At 33.7% G+C, this 21,516-nt stretch overlaps 1 protein-coding gene across 11 annotated transcripts in view; it reads right to left on the bottom strand.

Moving 5' to 3' along the window:
* The window catches only part of OSBPL8 (oxysterol binding protein like 8), a 170,806-nt gene that overhangs the window by 29,843 nt on the left and 119,447 nt on the right, over positions 1-21,516 (bottom strand). For all 11 annotated transcript variants that reach the window (XM_028503692.2, XM_028503691.2, XM_028503694.2 and 8 more), the window contains 10 exons: positions 19,201-19,278; positions 17,057-17,158; positions 15,223-15,426; positions 12,828-12,912; positions 11,373-11,544; positions 7,902-8,139; positions 7,114-7,298; positions 3,017-3,098; positions 2,644-2,742; positions 801-897 (listed from right to left, as the gene is read on the bottom strand). In XM_028503692.2, the coding sequence (XP_028359493.1) occupies positions 801-897; positions 2,644-2,742; positions 3,017-3,098; positions 7,114-7,298; positions 7,902-8,139; positions 11,373-11,544; positions 12,828-12,912; positions 15,223-15,426; positions 17,057-17,158; positions 19,201-19,278 (1,342 nt within the window). The remainder of the gene's footprint in view (positions 1-800; positions 898-2,643; positions 2,743-3,016; positions 3,099-7,113; positions 7,299-7,901; positions 8,140-11,372; positions 11,545-12,827; positions 12,913-15,222; positions 15,427-17,056; positions 17,159-19,200; positions 19,279-21,516) is intronic.

Genomic DNA, 21,516 nt, shown 5'->3' with positions numbered 1-21,516 from the left:
GGCATACATCAAGTTCCTAGATGAAAAACCACAGCCAGTATTCCATGTTACAGACTCACCTATGGTTCTCCACCTTCTCAGGTAACCAAAGATTGCTTTTGGTTGACATATTGTATCTTCCCTATTTTACCATGATTATTTTTTCTTTCAAGTTTAAAATTCTTCAGTTAAAATTTACTTACTGATTTTTCTCCATTTAGAATTAATTTTAAAAACCAAATAAAAACATTTAAGGTTACAGATTTTTTACGGGTGCATAGTTATGGTCATGATTTATTTCAGATTGTCAGTTTTTGGATTAAGGTTTCTTACTATAACTTTATTTCTATTCCCCCTTGTATTTAACAAAAGCTTTTACTGGTATGCTTTTGGGTGTAAGGCTAAATGTTATTACTAACTGACAATGGACCAAGTATTCTAATTGCACTTGGATTCTATCTCTCTCTAGTCAAAGACTAAAACAGAAAAACCGATTTCTCAGGTACATTAAGATGAAGAAATACATAATGTACTAAAAGGGCTACATAGTGGGCAATCATTATTCTGTTTTTTAATAAATGGAGTTTGTGATAAATTTACACATATGGGGTATATACTTATATAAAATGCGTCATACCACTATTTATGAATGGACAAAAGAAGACACTATAAAAGAAAAGTCTATATCCAGGTAAAGATGATGCCTAAAATGACATAAAAATTCCTTACTGAAAACATCTCAAGACATCACCTAAATAAAAGTTCACTGAAAAATACTACCTTTCAGAAAAGGCTGCCTCTTAAGACAAGAGGAAACTCACCATAGAACTTGGACTTAGCCAGGATACTACCACTAAGGCAAAATCCATCCTTTCGGTTACTAACATAAAAGGCAGATATTGGTGGGTGATGGGACACCTATTGAACACAGGCGAAAACATAGAATATAGTAAGTACATTATTACAGTATTATAAAAAATTCAAATCTTAAAAGTATACTCTTATTAATAAAGAACAAAAATTTAGTAAGTAAAAATTAAATATTGATTATACTAATCCATCTCTAAGATGTTTCCCAAGGGACCTCACCTCCTGGTATTCACACCATTAAGGTGGGCTTGTCTTACACTGTACCAAAGTTGGTTTATGTGGAAGGGATAGTATGTCATTCTGAAATTAGATTATAATGCAGCATCCATCTTGATGTGTTTCTCTCAGATCACTAACTCTAATAAGCCAGCTTGCGTATTGTGAACAACCCAATGGACAAGCCCAAGTGGTGAGCAATTAAGTCCTATTGTCAAAAGCCATGTGATGAGCTTGAAAGTAGAATTCAAGTTCCAGCCTAGTTAAGCCTTCAGAGGATTGCAAAACTGGATGACATCTTGAATGCAACCACATTAGAGACCCTGAGCCAGAACCACCCAGCTAAGGAGCCTCCAGATTCCTGAACTTCACTGTATGAGATAATAAATGCTGCTTTAAGCCATTAAGTTTTTGCAGTAATTTGTTATACAGAAACTAGTAACTAACACAGTGGCTATTCTTCACATAAATTATGAATAGGTGTAGGAAACTAACCAAACTTTGACAAGTACGTTACTTTAGATATCTAATAATAATAATATCTTGTTTTCTGAAATGAGACAAAGCTTAAATCAAACTCTTCTCAAGCATTATAGTGAATTAAAATGTAATAATCATTTTAACATATTAAAAATTAATACAGATAAGTGGTTTCAATCTGAGGGGTATATTAAAATTTCTAAGAAAGAGGAAGATTTTTAAATGCCTCATGGTCTCCTCATCTTCCTTACAGTCCAAGTGGTGATTATTATCATAAGGATCCATTATTATTTTAAGATAATGTCATATTCCTCAGGTTTGTTAGGATGAGAGGAAGATTAACAATCATGAATACAGATGTTCATAAATTTAAATTAATGAAAGATTAAAAATAAATATTTTCTGACTGTCTACTATGTGTACAATAAAGAGATGTATTATGGAGCTGTATACATTCAAAAAGCTAACAATTCATTGGGGAAATATTCTACACGAAGTTAATATAAGTGTTAAAATAACAGCTTAATGAACAATCACAAAAAATAATAGAGAAATTTGAGAGGAGAGAAATCACTGGGAGCTGTAGTCATCTGGATCATGAAAGATGAGGAGGTCAGGGCTTATGTAGATGAAGAACAGCTGAGAAGTATTATTGGGATGGGAAAATTCAATTTAAAAATATTACACAAAGAAAGAAGTGTAATATTGAGTTACCCAATTGTGAATAGACAGATTTGACTCAGAAATGCATGTAATTTGAGGTAAGTTTTAAAAGATATGGAAGTCCTTGAATGCCACACAAATGGATACAGGCTTGATTTAGGAACTGGAGAAATACTGAAGAATTTTGGCAAATGGGTGGTTGGGGAGGAAAAAATTATTTTTGGTTACAGAATTTTATGACTCTAATAGCAACATTTTTGAATATGGTATTTACTAGTACTCAGTACTAAAAGGAAAAATGATTACTAAATGTTCATTAATAAAGGCTAATCAATAGTGAGTTTACTGACTTAGTATTTTCTATAAAAATATTCCAGTAGCTTCTAAAAATATCCCAATAATACGTTTTGTTTCTGTAAAACACATTTCTAATACCTGTTCAGCAATATAAAAGGTTTTGCTGTTTGTCCTGGGATGAATCCACAAACAACGGAAAGTCTCACCAAGTATAGGATTATAAGGTTTCTTCAGTCCCTAGTAAAAAACACAAGTTTCAAATTACAAATATGGAAAATTCAAAATAGTTTAAACCGGTCAGGATGGCTTTAGCTGTATCACGTGGGAGCCATCCTTACAAAGTTTCACAGTAGTGACATGAAATAAAGTTAAATAACTTCAATCACAATACAGGACTAAATGATGAAGTATTTTGCAATTTTGCTAACTCAGGGCCTTGCAATGTAATTATTAATAAATCTAAAGTTAACAAAAAATAGAGAACTCATATACATGAGGCTGAAAAAAGTACCTTTGGCTTTTTATAAAATCCTGACAAATACCATTTCACTACTTTCTTCAAACGGAAATAAGGATTTTCTTCAAGAGCAGTCCTAAAAAACAAAATGGCAAACACAAAAATTTTATAGAATATATGGCAAATTCTCCCTCATATTCATCAAGCCAACAAGTGAGTATGAGATATGACTGAAAAGCATTATCCATATTTAAAACAGATGGCAAAACCAACCATGTACATCAGTTTGTAAGAATTTTTCATAATCTTGTTACTTTCTTTGCCATTTTTCCTATTCTTTCACATGCTGCCCAGGTCTTTTCTCAAATAGTTTTTGAAAACTCTCCAAACCAAGATTTTTCAACTGGGGCTTTGTAGAACCCTAGATGTTGCTAAGGCTTCTGTGAGAAACAGTGATTAAAAAAAAAAAAAAAAAAAAAAGGATTTTGAGATCCATGCATTGTTTAATGCCTAGCATTTGCAACCATGTGCCGGTGGCCAAGCAGCCTCATTAACAATTTTGTAAGAGGTCTTCAGTCCCGTAGATCAGAGAAGGGCCATATCCACTTGATTTAGTCTATTCTCATTTGTTGATGTTAATTAGAAAAGGTCAGTGGTAACTGGTGAGTGCTATAGTACATGGAGGGAGGACAACGAGCTGATGTTAGCCTCTCCAGCACAAACCACCTCCCTAAGTATAGGATTGTATGTCTTTTTAAGCCCTTGTAGAAAACACAGAAGTTTCAAATAACAAATATGGAAGATATAAAATAATTTGAAACAATCAAAATGTTTCTTAACCCATTTTTAGCCTCCACTCTCCCTATGTGCTACCAACTGATTTTCCACAGCAAACAAATCCTACCTGTATAACATGTAATCAAAGTGTAATTTTCATTTTGAAGAAAAAAATATCTAGAAGTCTTGACTCAGGTGGCTCCTTGCGATTTTGCTGATGCTGTAAACATTGTAAAACATTGACTGTATACTTCAGAAGTGAATTCTGAGAAGCTAATTTATTATTTGTTTATTTATTTTAAAATTTAACTATTTATTATACACCTTTTAAGAATGTGTGAAGGTCCAATGTGGTGATTTTTGAAGATAAATTGTAAGATGGAAGAGGCTAGCCCTAAGCTTACTGACGAGTGTGCTGAGTTGAAAGGTTGTACTTTTTGAGAGTACCAACCCTCCAAACACTCTCTTCCTACCTTGACTTAAATTCTCTTACTACAATAATTTACTTTACATTTCACATACACATGGAACAAACAGTTTAAAACTCAAAGCAATATAAAAAAGTACACATGTCTTGTCATTGTCCCATTTCTCCATAGTCTTCCTACTTATGTCCTGCAGGCAACTTCTTTTAGCTTTGTTTAAATAAAGTTTTCTTTAAGCATGAAGGAAAAACTGTGTAGTCTTTTTCTTAAAAAAAAAAAAAGTATCAAACTATACACATTCTTCTGTATCTTGCTTTCCACACACACACACACACACACACACACACACTGCTGAAGATCCCTCCTTACCTGTTTATAGAGTTTTTCCTTAAGTGTGGAAGCACTATACATTATTAACCAGTCAGCTGTGGCTGGACACTTGAGAATCTCATCTTGTACGGCTGGGTTAGCCAAAAAGTTCGTTTAGTTTTTATCATGCTATGGCTCTAGTAGTGCTTAGCTATCTTTAACTTCATTCAAAACAACTTTGTTAGATCATATTGTGACAGCTGTCATATCAGCATGTGGTTTTTTAAAAACTTACCAAAATTGGTGAATATTGGTAACACTTTTGTGCAGCCATTTTAATAATGAAGATAGAAGAAAATATGCAGTATTTTTGGCATATTATGCTTTATTATTTCAAGAAAGTTAAAAACATATCTGAAATGCAAGAAAAGATTTGTGCAGTGTATAGAGAAGGTGCTGTGACTGATTAAATGCGTCAAAAGTGTTTTGGAAAGTGTCTAGGTACCACTGACATTTTGGCCAAATAATTCTTTGCTATGGGGCTGTCTTCTGCATTGGAAGATATTTAGCAGCACCTGTGTTCTCTACCCACTAGAAGCCAACAGCAGGAGATCGCCAACATACTCAAAATATCCAAATCAGTAAAGTTATTGGTGAAAATGAAAATATGTGCCTTTTATGGAAAAAACTAAACAGACTTTTTGGCCAACCCAATATGTCATTTGTATATGTGGAGCTATATTTGGACTATAGGAATGGTGGATCAAAGGACTCAACACATCTATAATTCTGGTAAGTATTCCCAGATTCTCTTCAAAGGTACTTGTAGGGGGCCGTTTTGCGTGGTGTGGGAATGTAGCTCAGCCTCCATGTGGAAAACCAGCGGGGAACAAGTCAGCACATAGGACCACGTCCACGGAGAGGATTTCCTGTGGGGAATCAGGCCTGCATTGTACCTAGACTGCTATGAGACTTGCTTTTGCTAAAACTCCCTCACCCTGAATTGAGGCAGCAAGTGCTTACTATAACTTCCTAAGATCTGTGCTAAACCTCCCAAGTATGGAGTATAATCAGTTCAACCACTTTTCCCATTGGTCTGCAACATCCTTCTTTTTGAAGTAATTAGCAGCATTCTTTCCTTTGTTATCTGTAAAACGTAATCCCCTGTAGCACACCTGTGCATAGTAAATGAGGACCATCCTCAATGTAATGTACCCAGAGAAGCAATAAAAGCCTGTCCAGGCAGGGGTCGGGCACTTCCTCTCACTTAGAGAGTGGCCATGCCATCCCTTTTCTCCACAGGATTTCTGTAGTCCGTGTGTATTTATTCATAGCAGCCACAATATACATAGATCCTGCCAGCCAGGATCCACATCAGATACTGTGCTCGTTTGCATCACCCAGCAGTGTATGAGTGTCTGCTGCACACAACCTTAGCAATAAAAAAGTGTGTGTTACCAGAAAAGTACAACCTTTTAATTTGGGAAAAATGCACATTTCTCAAGATCTTATTTTGATTCATAGGAATGCATCTCACATTCTGAGAGAAATGACAGATAAAAAGAAATATAATAAAATATAAGGTGGAAATGGGGTATTAAAGCCTTTGGACTTCTGGTCAATGTGATAGATGAAAAAGTACTTTATGTCTGAATCTCATTTTTCTGATTTTATGTGAGGTGTGCATGTTTAGGGACTTTCTATTTCTTCATTTTTAAACTAGTCATTTCCTCCACTCCTTTTCTGTTGGGTTGTTGATCGTTTTCAATCACTTTGTATAAGCACTTTTTATTTTATGGAGATCAATACTTTGTGTATGAATCAATTTGCAAAAATCTCCCACAACTTATCAATGATTTTTGATTCAGTTTATCATTTTTGCAATGTTACTAATACAACTAATATATTAATAATGCAACCAATAAACAGGATACAGATTATTTATACAGAATCTAAAAATCAGGCCACAGGGCCAGAATTTAGAATCTTAGAAAACACAGTGCCTTGAAACACCACTGCAGCTGGAATGGCGAAACTTGGAAAGGTATATACAAAATCGCTGTTTTTTACTGCTTGTCCAAACAACTGTTGGGACAGAGATAGACAGTTCCTCTTCCACTTCCTTTCTGCCTGCCTTGTTCAGAATTACACCCAGGATCAGCTGGTAGGAAAAAAAGCAAAGATGAAAGTGGGGATTTATGTCAAGAGCCAGCAACTGGCAGGCATTCCAGACTGGGTAAGCTGCATATGCCTCACAAGCATGCTGAGATAGTAAGTATAAACAAAAGCACAAGCCCCAGAATGGGATCTAAACACCAGCTGAAGTGAGGGAGAACAAAGAATGCCAGCTACCTCTCCCTGTGTTAGGCCAGTGAGCACTCAGGGAGCCTATGAGAGCAGTGCTGCCAGGGGTGGAATAGAATTCCTGTCCTCTTCAAGCTTGTGATCTCTCAATTCAACTGAAAACAGTATGCCAAAGTACTAAATATGCTTCTGATTAAGGTCAACTATAGGAATGGTGAAAAGAGTGATATCTCATTATAGCCCAATTTTGGTCAGGTGTAACCACTGAATAAAACTCTGAAAAATCTCTAAAACCATGAAGTTATCTTCTATTTTAAGAAATAAGAATCTACTTACTCAGATAAGAAGTCTGCATGATAGTAGTAATCTGAAAGTTTATCCAGGAAAGAACGAGGTTCCAAAATAAATGTAGGCAGAACCACCCTGGACAGGTCCATGCCAGGCCGGACTTGTTTCAGCAGTGTCCAGATAAGGCTTTTGTTTTCTTCAGACACAGTTTCTGTTTGAGAGGCCTCACCTGCCTTTAGCAATTAACAAAAATACTGAAATATTATATTTATTTCAGACACATAAAAGTGTAGAAAAGGCAACTAATGTTGAAAGTCTGAACTCTCTTTTTGATCATTCCAAGCATTCTTAAGAAGTGAAAATAACCCATTAAATAAATAAAGTCTATAGCTATGAAATTTAGGTAAAAATGAAAATGGTAAGAGACATAAAAGTGAATGATATACTCATAAATAAAGAATCCATTACAAAAATATTATACTCCATTATACTGTTATTAATTCTGTGCGCTAGCAATAATAAGAAAGTGATAAATTCATGTTTCCTTGCAATTTACTTTCTATCTGGTAGAGACCTCTAGCAGCATCCTATTTCAAAAGAGAACCTGAAGGAAATGGAGACTTTAAATTTAATAAACTATATTCATATTTCTGAGTACATTTTAATTATTTATGAATCCTGATATATTTCATATATATGCAACTTTTAAAATAAAATGTCTTACAGAAATATTTTTTGAAAAATAAATAATAGGCCAAATAAGTAATATATTCAATTTCATTTGAAAATTTTCAAGAATTAGTAACCTCAAATCTCTGAAAATCACAGACTTTTACCTCTCCTAGTTCCTCGTGGCTCTGTTCAGTGTAGGTGGTCTCCTTTAAAGGCTCAACAGGCTCAGGTTCTATATATGAGTCATCTTGTCTTTCTGATGTGTCTGTGTCACTTTCTTCACTTTTCCCCATCACCTCATTGTCAGATTCATCATGCTCTTGATCATTTTCTTTATCAGATTTATCAGAATACATATCTTGGTCCTTAAAATGCTGTCGTTCTATTTCACTATCATTTAACCTTAAGAAAAAGAATTATTAGAAGGAAGAATAAGAGAGGTTAAGAATATTTAATTTATAAATAAGAATGGATATGAAACATTTACTGAGAATTTACTATGTGCCAGGCATTGTTCTTAGTGTTTTATATAGTTTTAGTTATTTAATGGTCAAACTAACCCTATGAGAGAGGTAATATTATTCTCATGTTACAGATTAGTAAATGGCACAAAGAAGTCAAGTAAAAATCTGGAAAAAATCTGTTAAAAAATATGATACTGAACTCTTTGGCTCTATACCACTTGGGGCTAAAATTGTCCAAAAGCAAAATTTTAGGCTATCTCTTGCTAGATTTTTTCTTTCCACACCAATTTTTTTTTTCCCAATCATCATCACTTGAATCAACCTTACTGTCACTTGTGGTCTGAAGGAAAACTTCAAGTCAAGATCATCAGAGAGTCTTTCAAGTGAACTGAAATGAAGTATGGCTTTCCACTTGTAAAGGTCTCCAAAGTTACTCAAAATAAGTCCAAGAATAAGATTAGAAAATGTAAAAGGTAAGTAATTATAGGTATTTACTACTTGACTGATAAGCTTAATCTTGAGAAAAAGGTCCAAGGAGAATTGGAAATGAAAATATTAGCCTAAGGAAATGAACCTGTAATCTAACATTGATAAGTGGCTATAACCAACCCTGTTTACACTAACCCTAAAGTGTTCAGGGTTAATAATCTGAACAAAAAAAGAATATTAAAAAAACCTCACAGAAAGAATCAAAATTTTTAATTTAGAAATTTCTTATTTAGGAAAGTATCTGTGGGTTTCACTGAACATAAAATTTTTATAGGGATGAACCCTAAACTACTTCACAAATGAATACATGATGGCATTATATATAATTGATATTTTAGCAATGATGAAATAGTTATCAGAGCAGAGAAGTCCTATCTGATTCCTATGTTAGGCTCTATTTTTCTAAAATCTTCATTTCTTTGGATTTTAATCAGAGAATTACTAATAGAAATTTGTATTTATACACATTATTTTCCTTCTTTCCCTTAATGATCATATATTTTAAAAAGTAGTCTCAAATTGCTATCTCTCCTTTCTTACCATCTATTGTCTCCTTTACCACTCACAATCTGGTTTACACTCCCCTTAGTCCAGTGAATCTGTTTCCTTAAAGGTCACTAAATGATGGCTTAGTTAACAAATCCAATGGCCTCATCTAATCGTCACTTCCTTTGACTTCTCCGCATCATTGGACTTAGATGGTGATCATTTTCCTTGAAATAATCTTAATAATTGGGTTCCATGTATAATTGTAGTTGTATATTTTAAGCTCTCCGACCCCTCTTATTTCCTTCCACTCTTAAATACATTCATCCTCCTTGCTTCTTATTTATTTTTTCTATCTTTTCTCTCCTTTGGCAAGTTATCCAATTTTTATTTGATCTCCAAACCGATGCATGCAGGAATAAGCTTTAGACCCATGTTTTCAAATGCTTGGCTGATATCATCTATGTCCTGGGACCTCAACATGTACATGTATTCTCAACATGTACAATATTTAATAAATTATTGTCCCCCAAACATGGTCCTTTGTTTTACTTTACCATCATCTTCCCTATCGCTCAGGCTTCAAGTTTGGTAATCTTCTTTAACTTTACCCACTGCCTGTCCCTTACATCCAAGCAGACTTTAAGTTCCGAAGCTAGGCTCCCACCACTCTTATCTCTGAATCTTCAGTTCCCAGCTCATTTTTTGTCATATAGCCAAATAAATATGTTGGTATGTTGATTCTACTTTCATATAAATCTGTTATATTGATCCTCTCCCTGATTCCCTAGCAAGATGCTATGTTTTAATCCTATAAATTCTGATCCTATATTACCCTAAAGCATCTCTCCTTTGGCTGTTTATGTTATTCTTTTCTCCCTAATATTTATAGTTATCCAGAATTTTATAGGTTTCAAATGATAAAAAACAACTCTTCAGAATCACATAGCTAATCAACTATTGTATTAGATTCAAATTTAGGATCATTTCAGATTCATCTGCCTATTCACAATGTGGTAAATTATACAGAAAAATGTATGGTATCTTACACAGAAAAGGGCTTCAAAATTTAATGAATAGGTGAAGCAGATGAATTTTTAAGGTCCCCAAATAAGGGCATTTAAAGGTTACCCAGTATGCAACAAAAACAATGAATAGTTTACAGCTGAAGACCTTTGAGAAAAAAAATTTCAGGAAGAGTGTCCCCCTTCCCCAAACACCCATTTCTATATAAATTGTGCTCTCATCCCCAATCTAATTCCATTCAAACTTTTGTTCTGAGGGTTAAGAAAAAACTCCAGATTATAATTCTGCAAAGAATGGATGTAAAAGGTCAGGAAATATAGGTTTTCAAACAGTGAAGGAAAAGAGTCAAGCAAAAGGATAAGGAGAAACAAAATGGTCATCTCAAGTCACATGGAGAAGAATAGCAGTCTAACAACTTTGAGGACACCAACCCAATACTGACAGTAATAAGTGGCTACCGAGCAGAAACTGAATATTGGGACAAGGGAAGAAAAGGGAAAGTCTAATGTTTTCCTACAAAGCAACAAAGAGATCTGAACCTCAGCAAAGTATTGAGTTTCCCTGAAGAAATAGTTTTTAGTTTCCCTTGGAGAAATATTTTTTTTTTAGTATTAACTACTAGTATTTAGTATTAAATGCTTCAGGGGATAATACCACAATAAGAGACAATTCCAACTTGAAACACAATATAATAGAATTCCACAAATACCAGGAAGAATAAGTCTGGTGGTATTATAAAAAAAAAAGTGCTATAGAATAGCAATGGAAGAGCAGATTATATTATTTCATGGTTAAGAGGCATGAAAGTCTTCACATATGGTCTGATATTTGAGACTGCTCTTTAAGATACATAGTTTTGTGATAAGACAAAAGAGCAAGGAGGACTAGAAATCATTCTTAATGAAGGGAATACCATGCACAAAGACAAGGTAGATAGCATGGTTTGCATTTGGGAAATAACAAATAATTTACATTAGCTAGGATCAAGGAAATAACTTTCTATACCTTATCACTGTAACTTAAATCTTAAACCTGGTCTTAGGCCATATAGTAAGAAGGCAGCTAAGTTTCAATCCTAGATACACTACAAAAATTCTAAGCTTGCCAGCTAACCTAGTGAAAAACATGGTCTCTAAAATAATCACCAAATCAGGGGTAGTATCTACTTACTGGAAGTTGTCACCACTGTGGAGATTGTTAGCACGCAGTAAGCCATATAAAGTCACATGTGTGTTCTCTGATGAAATGCTTAGGTCATGTTCCTTTCCTTCCCTGATCATTGTACGTTTAAGAAGACTAGAACATTTCAGAGCCAACTCCAAAGCATCCATCCAGCACCTTCCTAGAAGAACACAGATGCATAAGCAATATAATTCAAGAAACTATAAAAACTAGCATCCATCTAAATTTAACAGTTAGCCTTTAAGCATACTATTATTTCTTTGAGAAAAATGCACTGGAAAAGTTATTTTGAGCATAAAGTCTTATACAAGGATTTTTAATCCAATTTCTCAGTTTATGATGTGATTTTGCATACTATAAGTGAGTATTTAGAAACTACTGGTAAATGAAGAAAATATAGTACACATTGGTAAATAGACCTAATGAAAATACATGTGTTTTATTTTTAAAATCTTAGAACATTAATATGTAGTATAATTTCAAGGTACCAAAATAGGTACATAAAATATACCAAAGGGGTTATTATGTTTGTACTATAAATAATCTATCTAAAATAATCCTTTGTTGTCAATAGTAGATCTATCCCCAGGTTTGGCATCCATTCTACTTATATGTATGAAAAATTTTAAGTCAGGAAAATGTCTATACAATACTGTCCTATTAGTTAGTAGAAACATTAGTAACCTTATTTTTTAAATTAAAATTTAGAATTATAATTAGCAGAAAAAAATTAGTTCACTTAAAATTCATACATATTTGTTTCAACATCTGCTGAAAATATCAGTCAAATAAAATACTTTCATGACAAAAGCTCATGCCTATGATATTTTAATTTTAAAAAGAATTATCTGGTAAAAATAAACTTTTTTTGGAAGGTTACCCGATTCCCTAGGCTAGGCTAGTCTAAATTATAAAACATAAAAGTGAGGCAGAAATCCATTAAGGTTTTAAAGTTACTTTGATTTGAAATAAATAAGTTTTGTTCTCCCTGTATTTGCTTCAGGAATTAACTATTAAGTTAATAAGTACAGAAAAACATCTTAGGTTAAAAAAACTTAACAACGGTTGCATGTGTTTTATAAATGTTCATACTTAGTGGTACAAGTAGTATTAAATGTACCTTTAAAACAATAAAACTTAATGAGTTACCACAGAGAACACTCACCAAGTCAAAAAAGATGTTAAAAGGTCAATGGAGGATTGAGAAGAAAACTCTAGGCTGCTAATTTAACAATTATCCAGTGCTTCCTTCCTATCAGATGCCTCTGTTGTCTACAAAGTTAATGAAATATTTGGTGTTCTAAGCAATTTCTGATTATAATATGACTGCTGTAAATACCATATTAAACACATTTTTTTTCCCTGAAGAAAAACACACAGTGGTTTGTTAAATAAACCCTTAAAAATGAGACCAAAATCCAATCCATTAAAACCTGTATTTACCATCTGACTCGGAAGTAGCTCGGATGATCAGGTAACTGCTGGGTAAGGGCTGAGTTATAGACCCCACTGCTTCGCCCTTGGGACCCTTAAAACAGCCAAATAAAATAAAAATAAGCAAAATAAATGGCATACAGTATTATAAGATCTCAACTTTGTATTATCCATTATTACTGGTAACGATCTAAGTTAGGCATGGATTATAATTTAAAAGCAAACAAGCTTTAATTTCATGCTTGTTGAAAAAGTAAATGTTGAGTATTAAGGAAAGTCTTCCTCTTCCAACAAATATACCTCCTTACCAAAAACTGAACACCTTATAATAGTTATCATTAAACATTATTCCTATACTTTGTTCACATATTAAAGGGAAACCTAAATTTTACCATACTAGATAAAATTTTACTTTGAGAATTTCTATCCCACATATACTACTAGAAAAAAATACTTAATTTCTAGAAGCCCACGTAGAAACAGCTAGAAATATATGGTAGTTATAATTTATAAGAAAAAGAAAAAAGACTTTCTATTAGGTCTACTTAAAAGACTTTTTATTAGCTCCATTTTATAACCAATGATATACTTGTTTATAAATACCAACTGTAAAAGCTAATTTTATTTAACTAGAAACAAGAAAGTAAAAGGAATTTTATTGTTGTTGGCTGGGGTTATTTGTTTTAGAAGTATATGACACCAAGAGCTCTAGAGTAATTAGTATCACCAAGGCTAACCTTAGGTGGACATGGTTCTTACTAGAAAAGAAAATCTGAGGATTGAGAAGTCCTGGCTGGGTGGCTCAGTTGGTTAGAGCATCCTCCTGATACACTAAGGTTGCAGGTCTGATGTCAGGGCATATATAAGAATAGCCCAATGAATATATGAACAAGTGAAACAACAAATTTCTCTCACTCTCTCTCCCTCTTTCCTTCTCTCTCGAACCAATAAATACAAATTAAAAACAAAATCTGAGAATTGAATTTATAGTATAATTCTGATAGAAAAAATAATTTTTTGGTTGTCAGATGAAGGAAGAAAATGAACTTCAAGAAGTATATAAACATTTAAAAGGAAAGATGCAGGTTAAAAATGAAGAAACAGAAAACTCAATATGATTTTTAAAAATTTCTTAAATTCCTTAGAGTAGTAGTAAAGAATAAATGCAATATATAAAAAGTTTTTAAAATAATTTTTTTCACTTGAGAATCACATTATATATAAACACCACAGGTTATATGACTTAAAATCTTCCCCTTATGGGAAATATCTAATTGCAGCATGAAACTAACTCTGTAATCCTAAATTTATTTCTGACTCCAGACTACTGAAATAAAGGTAAAAAGTCCAGGTTTTTTCCTAGGTATATGTATATTGCCTAATTAAGGAATACCAAAAGTATTTAAAAGCTGAACTTACTTTTACCTAGCCCTCATTTCAATTAGGTGGTTTTCCTGAAAGGAGTCCTAAACCCTTTATTCAAATGTAACTGACCTTCTTTCAAATAAAACAATGATTACTTTGTAAAAACTTAAACGAGACTCATTTTAGTCATTAACATATCTACTATTTGTAGAATTTCTTGGTAGTTAAACAAGGCATTTCTACTTCCATGATTAAGTTTCTGCTATTATAACACAGGAATGACCACAGTAATGCTTTCTAGGTACAAAGCACAGGTGGCAAACACAATGCCCATGGGCTGAATCCAGCCCTCCACCTTGTTTTATCTGGCCTGGCACCTTGTTTCTACCCAGTGGCGGCAGCAGTGCTAAGCTCCCACTTAACTGTTAAGGAGCAGTTACATTTATATGGACCTAAAATTACATTTAGCCTTTGAAGGCAACTGCAGGTTGACGTGCCCTACCCCCTCCCTCCCGTGAAAATGAGTTTGACACCCCTGGATAAAGCATTAGAGCTCCATCTTCAAAGAAAGCTGCATCTCAAGAGTAAGTAGGACTGTGATTGCTTACAGGCTTCTTCTTAGCACATATTTACATCACCACAGGAAAACCCCCCAAAATAAATGGCAGCTTCTGTTCTAGGGGATCTTTCAATTTTGATAAAGAGAAAAACACAGTAAACATGATACAATGTCACAAAGCAAGATTATTCATTGCAACTTTTTTTTAAGTACAAACTGAATCCCCATTGCAAAGAGATAATAAGGTACAATATAAATTAGAAAAACATTTTCTGGAGAAAATTTTAAGTTAGATCTTAAAGGTAAAAAGGACTTTTAGTGTGCATTTCATTGTGAGTAGAGACAGAAGAATAATGCCCTTGAAAACAAAAATAAATTCGCAAGTGTTGGCAGAGAAGAGCAATCATTAGATTAACTGATCTGTCTCTGGTCTACTCAAAGATTGTCATTTCACCTTTTACCTATATAACAAATGCTTACCTTCACGGCCCAAATAGACTGCTCCAAAGGATGAAAAAGTTTGAAACAAAAGCCATCCTTTTTTGATGGCCGCTCAATGATTTCACAGGCATTCAGAAGGACAGTTCCTACCCACTGACCATTTTTTTGGGTTTTATAGATCAGTAGCACCCCTGGTTTCAACACACACCACAACTTGGTCCAGCTCTTTAGAGTACCACGAATCTATAGAAAATGAATTTAAGAAATAAAGCTCTGTTTTTCTCTTTCTGCTCCACAAGATACAAACTAAGTAATGGTAAACAGTATGTTTTAATCTAAAATTTCCAGAAAAATGAACAAGTTAGAACCAATGGATATATTTTTTAAAGCTACTAAATAACAAGCACTGATAAAAAAAAAACAGAGAAAAAGAAACTCTTACCCTTTGTGGCAGCATGGACAGACCTGAAGATTATTATGCTAAGTGAAATAAGCCAGTTCGTGAAAGACAAATATCTTATGATCTCACTTATATATAGAATCTAATGAACAAAGTAAATTGACAAACACAACAGAGATAGAGGCATGGATACATGGAACAGAATGACAGCTATCAGAGGGCAGGGGTTTGGGAGGACTGGATAAAGGAAGGTGAAGGGATTAGCCAAAGAACATACACGCACAACCCATAAACACAGACAACAGTGTGGTGATGTCCAGAGGGAAGGGGGTGGGAGGAAGTGGACAAAGGGGGACATCTGTAATAGTGTCAACAATAAAAATAAAGTTAAAAAAATAGTATGAATATTGCTTCTGAGGATCTTAAATTCTAGCAGGAGAATTGGGTCTTTAGTTTCAAAATACTATACATTAAGTAGAATGGTTTTCCTAACCTGGAAGGTTAGGTCAGGGGGCTACTAAAATATACTTCCCTGATATCAAGATTTGCCTCTTAGCAGGTAAAATAAATTATCAGCCAGGAGGATGTGTTGGGAAGATTTGGGGAGTTGGTTGGAAAATCCCATGTCAAAAGACAAGAGTAGATTTAGCCCTGAAACACCCAAGTAAGATCTGTAGCTTAACGTCTTTGAAGCAGAGCCAGAATTAGAAGGTGTTTTCAGCACAACATTGAAGAAGACCCTCGCATTACTTGAAACCATCACTAAGTTCTTCCTATGTTAGTAAGAGAACTTCAATGACAGATCTCATCAAGATTTCAGGTTGGAGACTGTACCAACTCTTTGGGAAAGTGAAAAGCTTTCAGGACTGGGGTAATTTTTAGGTCAATGCCAGGTACCAAAACTTCTTGGGTGTCGGGGTCTTTACAAGATAATACTTAAAGTTAGCTTTAGCCTGAAAAATTACTACCAAACATTCTTCAGATAAGAATGAGAAAGAGGACAGAGTGACAGAGATGATAAAAAAAAAAGAAATAAAACTAAGTGGGAATAAACAGACGCCAAAAAAGGTAAGGTACAGGAACAGCAACATGCACATTTCTCTGAACACTAATTCTTTTCAAATGATAATTTTAGTATTAACTTTGTCTCAAATCTTCTTAATAGTGTATATACCAAGTCTACAATAATACTAAATGATAATTTAAAAAGCAAGCAAAAAATTACTTTACAGCATATTGATTAGTCTAATGTCATACAAATCAAAAAGCCTTTTTAAAAGAACTGCTATGCATATTTGATGTTGTGTCAAGAGAGATGTTCCTTCTCATTAAGATTGGAACAGAGAACCTCTGGGATACAATTAATAGTCTGTCAGTGAAAAACAATCATGCTAGTAGTTATTTATGTCTTGTAGGCTTCAGTGCACTCTGGGCTCTCCTATTCCAGCAGGTAAAGATTCAATACAAACTGACCTTCAACCAATCAGCCATAACAATAACAGAAGGATCTGTGATTGTACTGAGTAACTCCTTTGTGGCTCTTTTCTTTTCTTCTCGATAATTTTTCTTTTGTACCTATTTTACGGAAATAATAGAAAAATTAAAAATTCATTAGAAATGAGCAATTTCTCTTTAAAATTTTAGGCATATAGAATGTAGAGTATAAAATTCTAACCCTCTTTTAGAAATCTACCATCTTAGGATAAAGGAACTAGTTTTTCTGTTTCGTTTTGTTTTTTCTTGAGAACTGGTAGAAATTTTTAAAGAAGTAAGGTTAAAAGCTATGTTTTCCTGATCACTAGTCCAGTTCTCTGTATCTTTTTAAAGAATTTTACAGTTTTAAAATTACACAATACATAAATATAATCTCATGATAAAAATTTTAAACAACACAAATAAAGCTAAAATGCCATCTTTCTTATACCTATCTTATTCCAATCCATAGAACTGACCACTGTTAACCTTTTTGAAAACAGTATCTTTTCAGGCCTTTGCTATGTATATAGCCTATAAAAATATATAGCTTCTCCTTTTTTGAGTTTATAAACATATTCAATTTTTTCTCCCATTCAATATTTTTTTGATCATTTCCATGACCACCGCATTTTTTAAATTGCTACAAAGAATTCCTAGTATAAATAATAAAAGCTAACATTTACTGGGTACATTCTGTGTACCAGTAACAGTTCTTAGCACTTTACACATATTACCTCATTTAACCTTTACAATAACCTTGGGAAGTACGACTACTAGTATCCTTAATTTACAAAGAGAAAACTGAGGCACAGGTAGTAGCTTGCCCAGGATCACAGAGCTAGTAAGTCATGGAGGCAGGATTCAAACAGAGGCAGACTGGCTCTAAAATGCATTTTCTTAACCACCACGCTATACTGAGTGTAAAGTTTTTCTTAATATATTAATATTCTCATACTGATGGAAATCTGTTAGCAGTTTTTTCATATTATGAACAATTTAGCCATTGTTTACAATGGACAATTTTGCTCTTTCCTGACACTAATATATAAAAAATAATTAAGAAACCACAACAAGGAAATTAATTCATTCAAAATATCAAAGTTTTACCTTCTTAAGCCAGTTCTGTGATAATATGGGAAAGCAGGAGTGAATTAATGTAGTCTCATTACTGCTTTGTTGTTATTACATGAATGGGAGAAGAGTGGTGGTAACCTATCTGTGATATAAATACTTTTTAACTCTAATACAAATCTTCCTATTTTCACTTAATGGTAAAGAGATTGCATACAAATAACAAGATTTTAATAACTCTACAGCCAAAACACTGTAGACTTTTAGTCTTTATTATCATGCATATCTGAATTAACAGTAGATTTAATATGAAATTCCAAATACATACAAAATGAGATATGGGGGTGGGGGGGGGTGGGTAAAAGAGACTACACAGGGATCAGAGTCATTGGAAAGCATGTGTTCCTTAGGCTCCAGGATCAGTGGCCAATCTGGAAGGCAGCCCCCATATTGCACCTTTCTTAAGAGAACCTGGAAATCTGAACTGGTGATTGCTGAATTTTCAAAACACTGTGTAGGTCAAACAAAATACAGCAGCCCTCAAATAACATTTTGCTCAACACTGTTTTGTTATGATGGTGATGAGATGCTGTAGGAATTTAACTCTTGTTTATATTAATTAGCTTATGGTAAAATTGGTTTTGTCATATATCATTCATCACAGTTTCAAGAATCTACTGACAATGTTAGGTGACGATTTACTATACAATCTACCCATGGGCCAATTCAGCCATGACCCAGCAGTTGGGCTGGGAATTTTAAAGTGTACCGGAGCTGCCCATGAGGTGCCCCACAACCCACTGGTGTGCATGACTGGAGCACAGCTCTGCAGAGATAGCTAGTCCTCAGCCCCAGCAGTGGCCACTTAAGCCATGGAGGAGCTCTGAGATAGTCATTATGCAGCCTTTTCAGTTGACTCTACAATGTCATACAAATATTGATATTTTTAATGTGTGCCTGCATGAATTTTTTTCGTCTTTCAGGAAGACACTTCTACTTATCTTGTTAGCCTACTTTCAAAAGCACATGTAAAAAACAGTGTTAGTCATGAAATAACTGTGGAAACTAACCTTGAGAGATTCTTTTTTCGTGAGCTTGCTTGAAGCTGAACTATCTCTCTCCGAGCCATTATAAAGTTTAGATTCAGACTAAAATCACATAAAAATGAACAAAAAATTTTAAAACCTTCATTTATTCTATATATATGACACAAAAATATTAATGTTCAAGCTATGCTTATGATATTTTTCCCATTTATTGCTGTACTTAGGCAAATGTTGATTTTCAAATACTGATTTTTCCACGTAGTATAGGATTAGGATTTAAACATTAATTCACACTAAACCCACAACCAAAAGAAGTAATAAGTAATCAATAAATTAATCTACTGTGTATACACGGTAGATTAATTTAACTATGTAGATTAATTTAACTATGTTCCATGGCTTAATGGGAAAATTTGTAATATAACATACTTCTTAGATACTATTAAATTATAAATACTTACAGTATTAGTTTGAAAGTTAATGAAAATTAATGGCTTTTTACTCTTTACCAAGTACTATGCTAAATACTTTATGTGCACTACCTCATTTAATCTTCAAAGCAACCCCATGAGACAGTAGTAGCATCCTCCTTTTTGCTAATAAGGAAATTAAGACCACTAGATTAAATAACTGACTTCCTAAAATCACACAGAGTGAATAAATAGATAAGCTGGATTTGTACTCTAGTCCAATTCTCAGTCTCAGGCTCTTAGCCATCTCACTATATTGATTTCTCACCTTTTAAAACTGTTCAATATAATTTCAATCAGACTCAAATATAAGAGTTATCTTCATGAGCAATAGGAAATGTTTCCTAGATATGACAAGATCTGGCTTAGTAGTTCCTAAAAGATTCAAGTATATGAGAGACCAGCAGGCCAGAAGGGTGTCATTTGAACTTGATAAATTAGAGTACATATACTTCAAGAAATCCTTGCCATATAGTATATGGCTAGTTCTGGGTGCGGGGGGGGAAGGGGGATCCAGTGACCAAGAGTTCTATAGTATTTTAAATTAAATGGCTAATACAAAATGAAGGATAAAAACCATATAATCATATCAAGAGATGCAGTACTTCATAAAATCCAGCACTCATTTATGATAGAAACTCAGCAAAGTGGGAATAGAGGGAACATACTTAAACAAATTAAGGCCATATATGACAAATCCACTGCCAGCATCATATTTGATGGGCAAACTACAAGTGTTCCTCTTAAGATTCAGAACAAGACAGGGATGTCCACTTTCACCTCTCTTATGAAACAGTACCAGACACAGTACTAGAGGTCCTAGCCACATCAATCAGACAAGAAGAAATAAAAGGCATCCAAATTGGAAAGGAAGAAGTAAAGCTGTCATTATTTGTAGATGACATGATACTGTACACAGAAAACCCCAAAGATTCCACCAAGAAACTGTTAGAATTGATAAATGAATTCAACAAAGTAGCAGGATACAAAATTAATATCCAGAAATCAGCTGCATTTTATATGCTAATAAAGAACTAACAGAAAGGGAAATTAAGAAAACAATCCCATTTACAATGGTTACAAAAAGAATAAAATACTGAGGAATAAACCTAACCAATGATGTAAAAAACCTATACTCAGAAAATTATAAGACACTGAAAAAATAAATAGAAGATACAAGTTAAGTGGAAGCACATACCATGTTAATGGATAGGGAGAATTAACATAATTAAAATGTCCATACTACCCCAAGCAATCTACTGATTAAGTGCCATTCCTATCAAGATTCAAAATACCAAAAATCATGACATATTTCACAGAACTAGAACAAATTTTCAAAAGTTTATATGGAACCACAAAAGGCCCTACATAGCACCAATGATCCTTTGAAAGAACAAAGTTACCTCCAAGTTTGATATCACACTGCCCAATATCAAATTATACTATAAGGCCATAGTAATCAAAACAGCATGGTACTGGCATAAAAACAGACACATAAATCAAATGAGCAGAATAGAGAGCCCGGAAATAAAGCCACATCTTTCTAGTTAATTAACATTCAACAGGAGAAGCAAGTACATACAATGGGCTAAAGATAGTTTATTCAATAAACAGTGTGGGGAAAACTGGACAGATACGTGCAGAAAAATGAAACTAGACCACCTTCTTACACCACACACAAGAATAAATTCGAAATGGATCAATGAATTAAATGTTAGACCCCAAACCATAAAAATCCTAGAAGAGAACATAGGCAGCAAAATCTTGGACCTTGCTCATAGCAATTATTTTATTGGATGTATCTTCCCCAGGCAAGGGAAACCAATGAACAAAATAAACAAATGGGAACACATAAAACTAAAAAGTTTTG

This window comes from Phyllostomus discolor, chromosome 2, assembly GCF_004126475.2.
Source record: "Phyllostomus discolor isolate MPI-MPIP mPhyDis1 chromosome 2, mPhyDis1.pri.v3, whole genome shotgun sequence".
Taxonomy (NCBI): Eukaryota; Metazoa; Chordata; class Mammalia; order Chiroptera; family Phyllostomidae; genus Phyllostomus; species Phyllostomus discolor.
The sequence above is the reverse complement of the archived record's forward strand: the minus strand, read 5'-3'. Positions and strand labels throughout refer to the sequence as shown.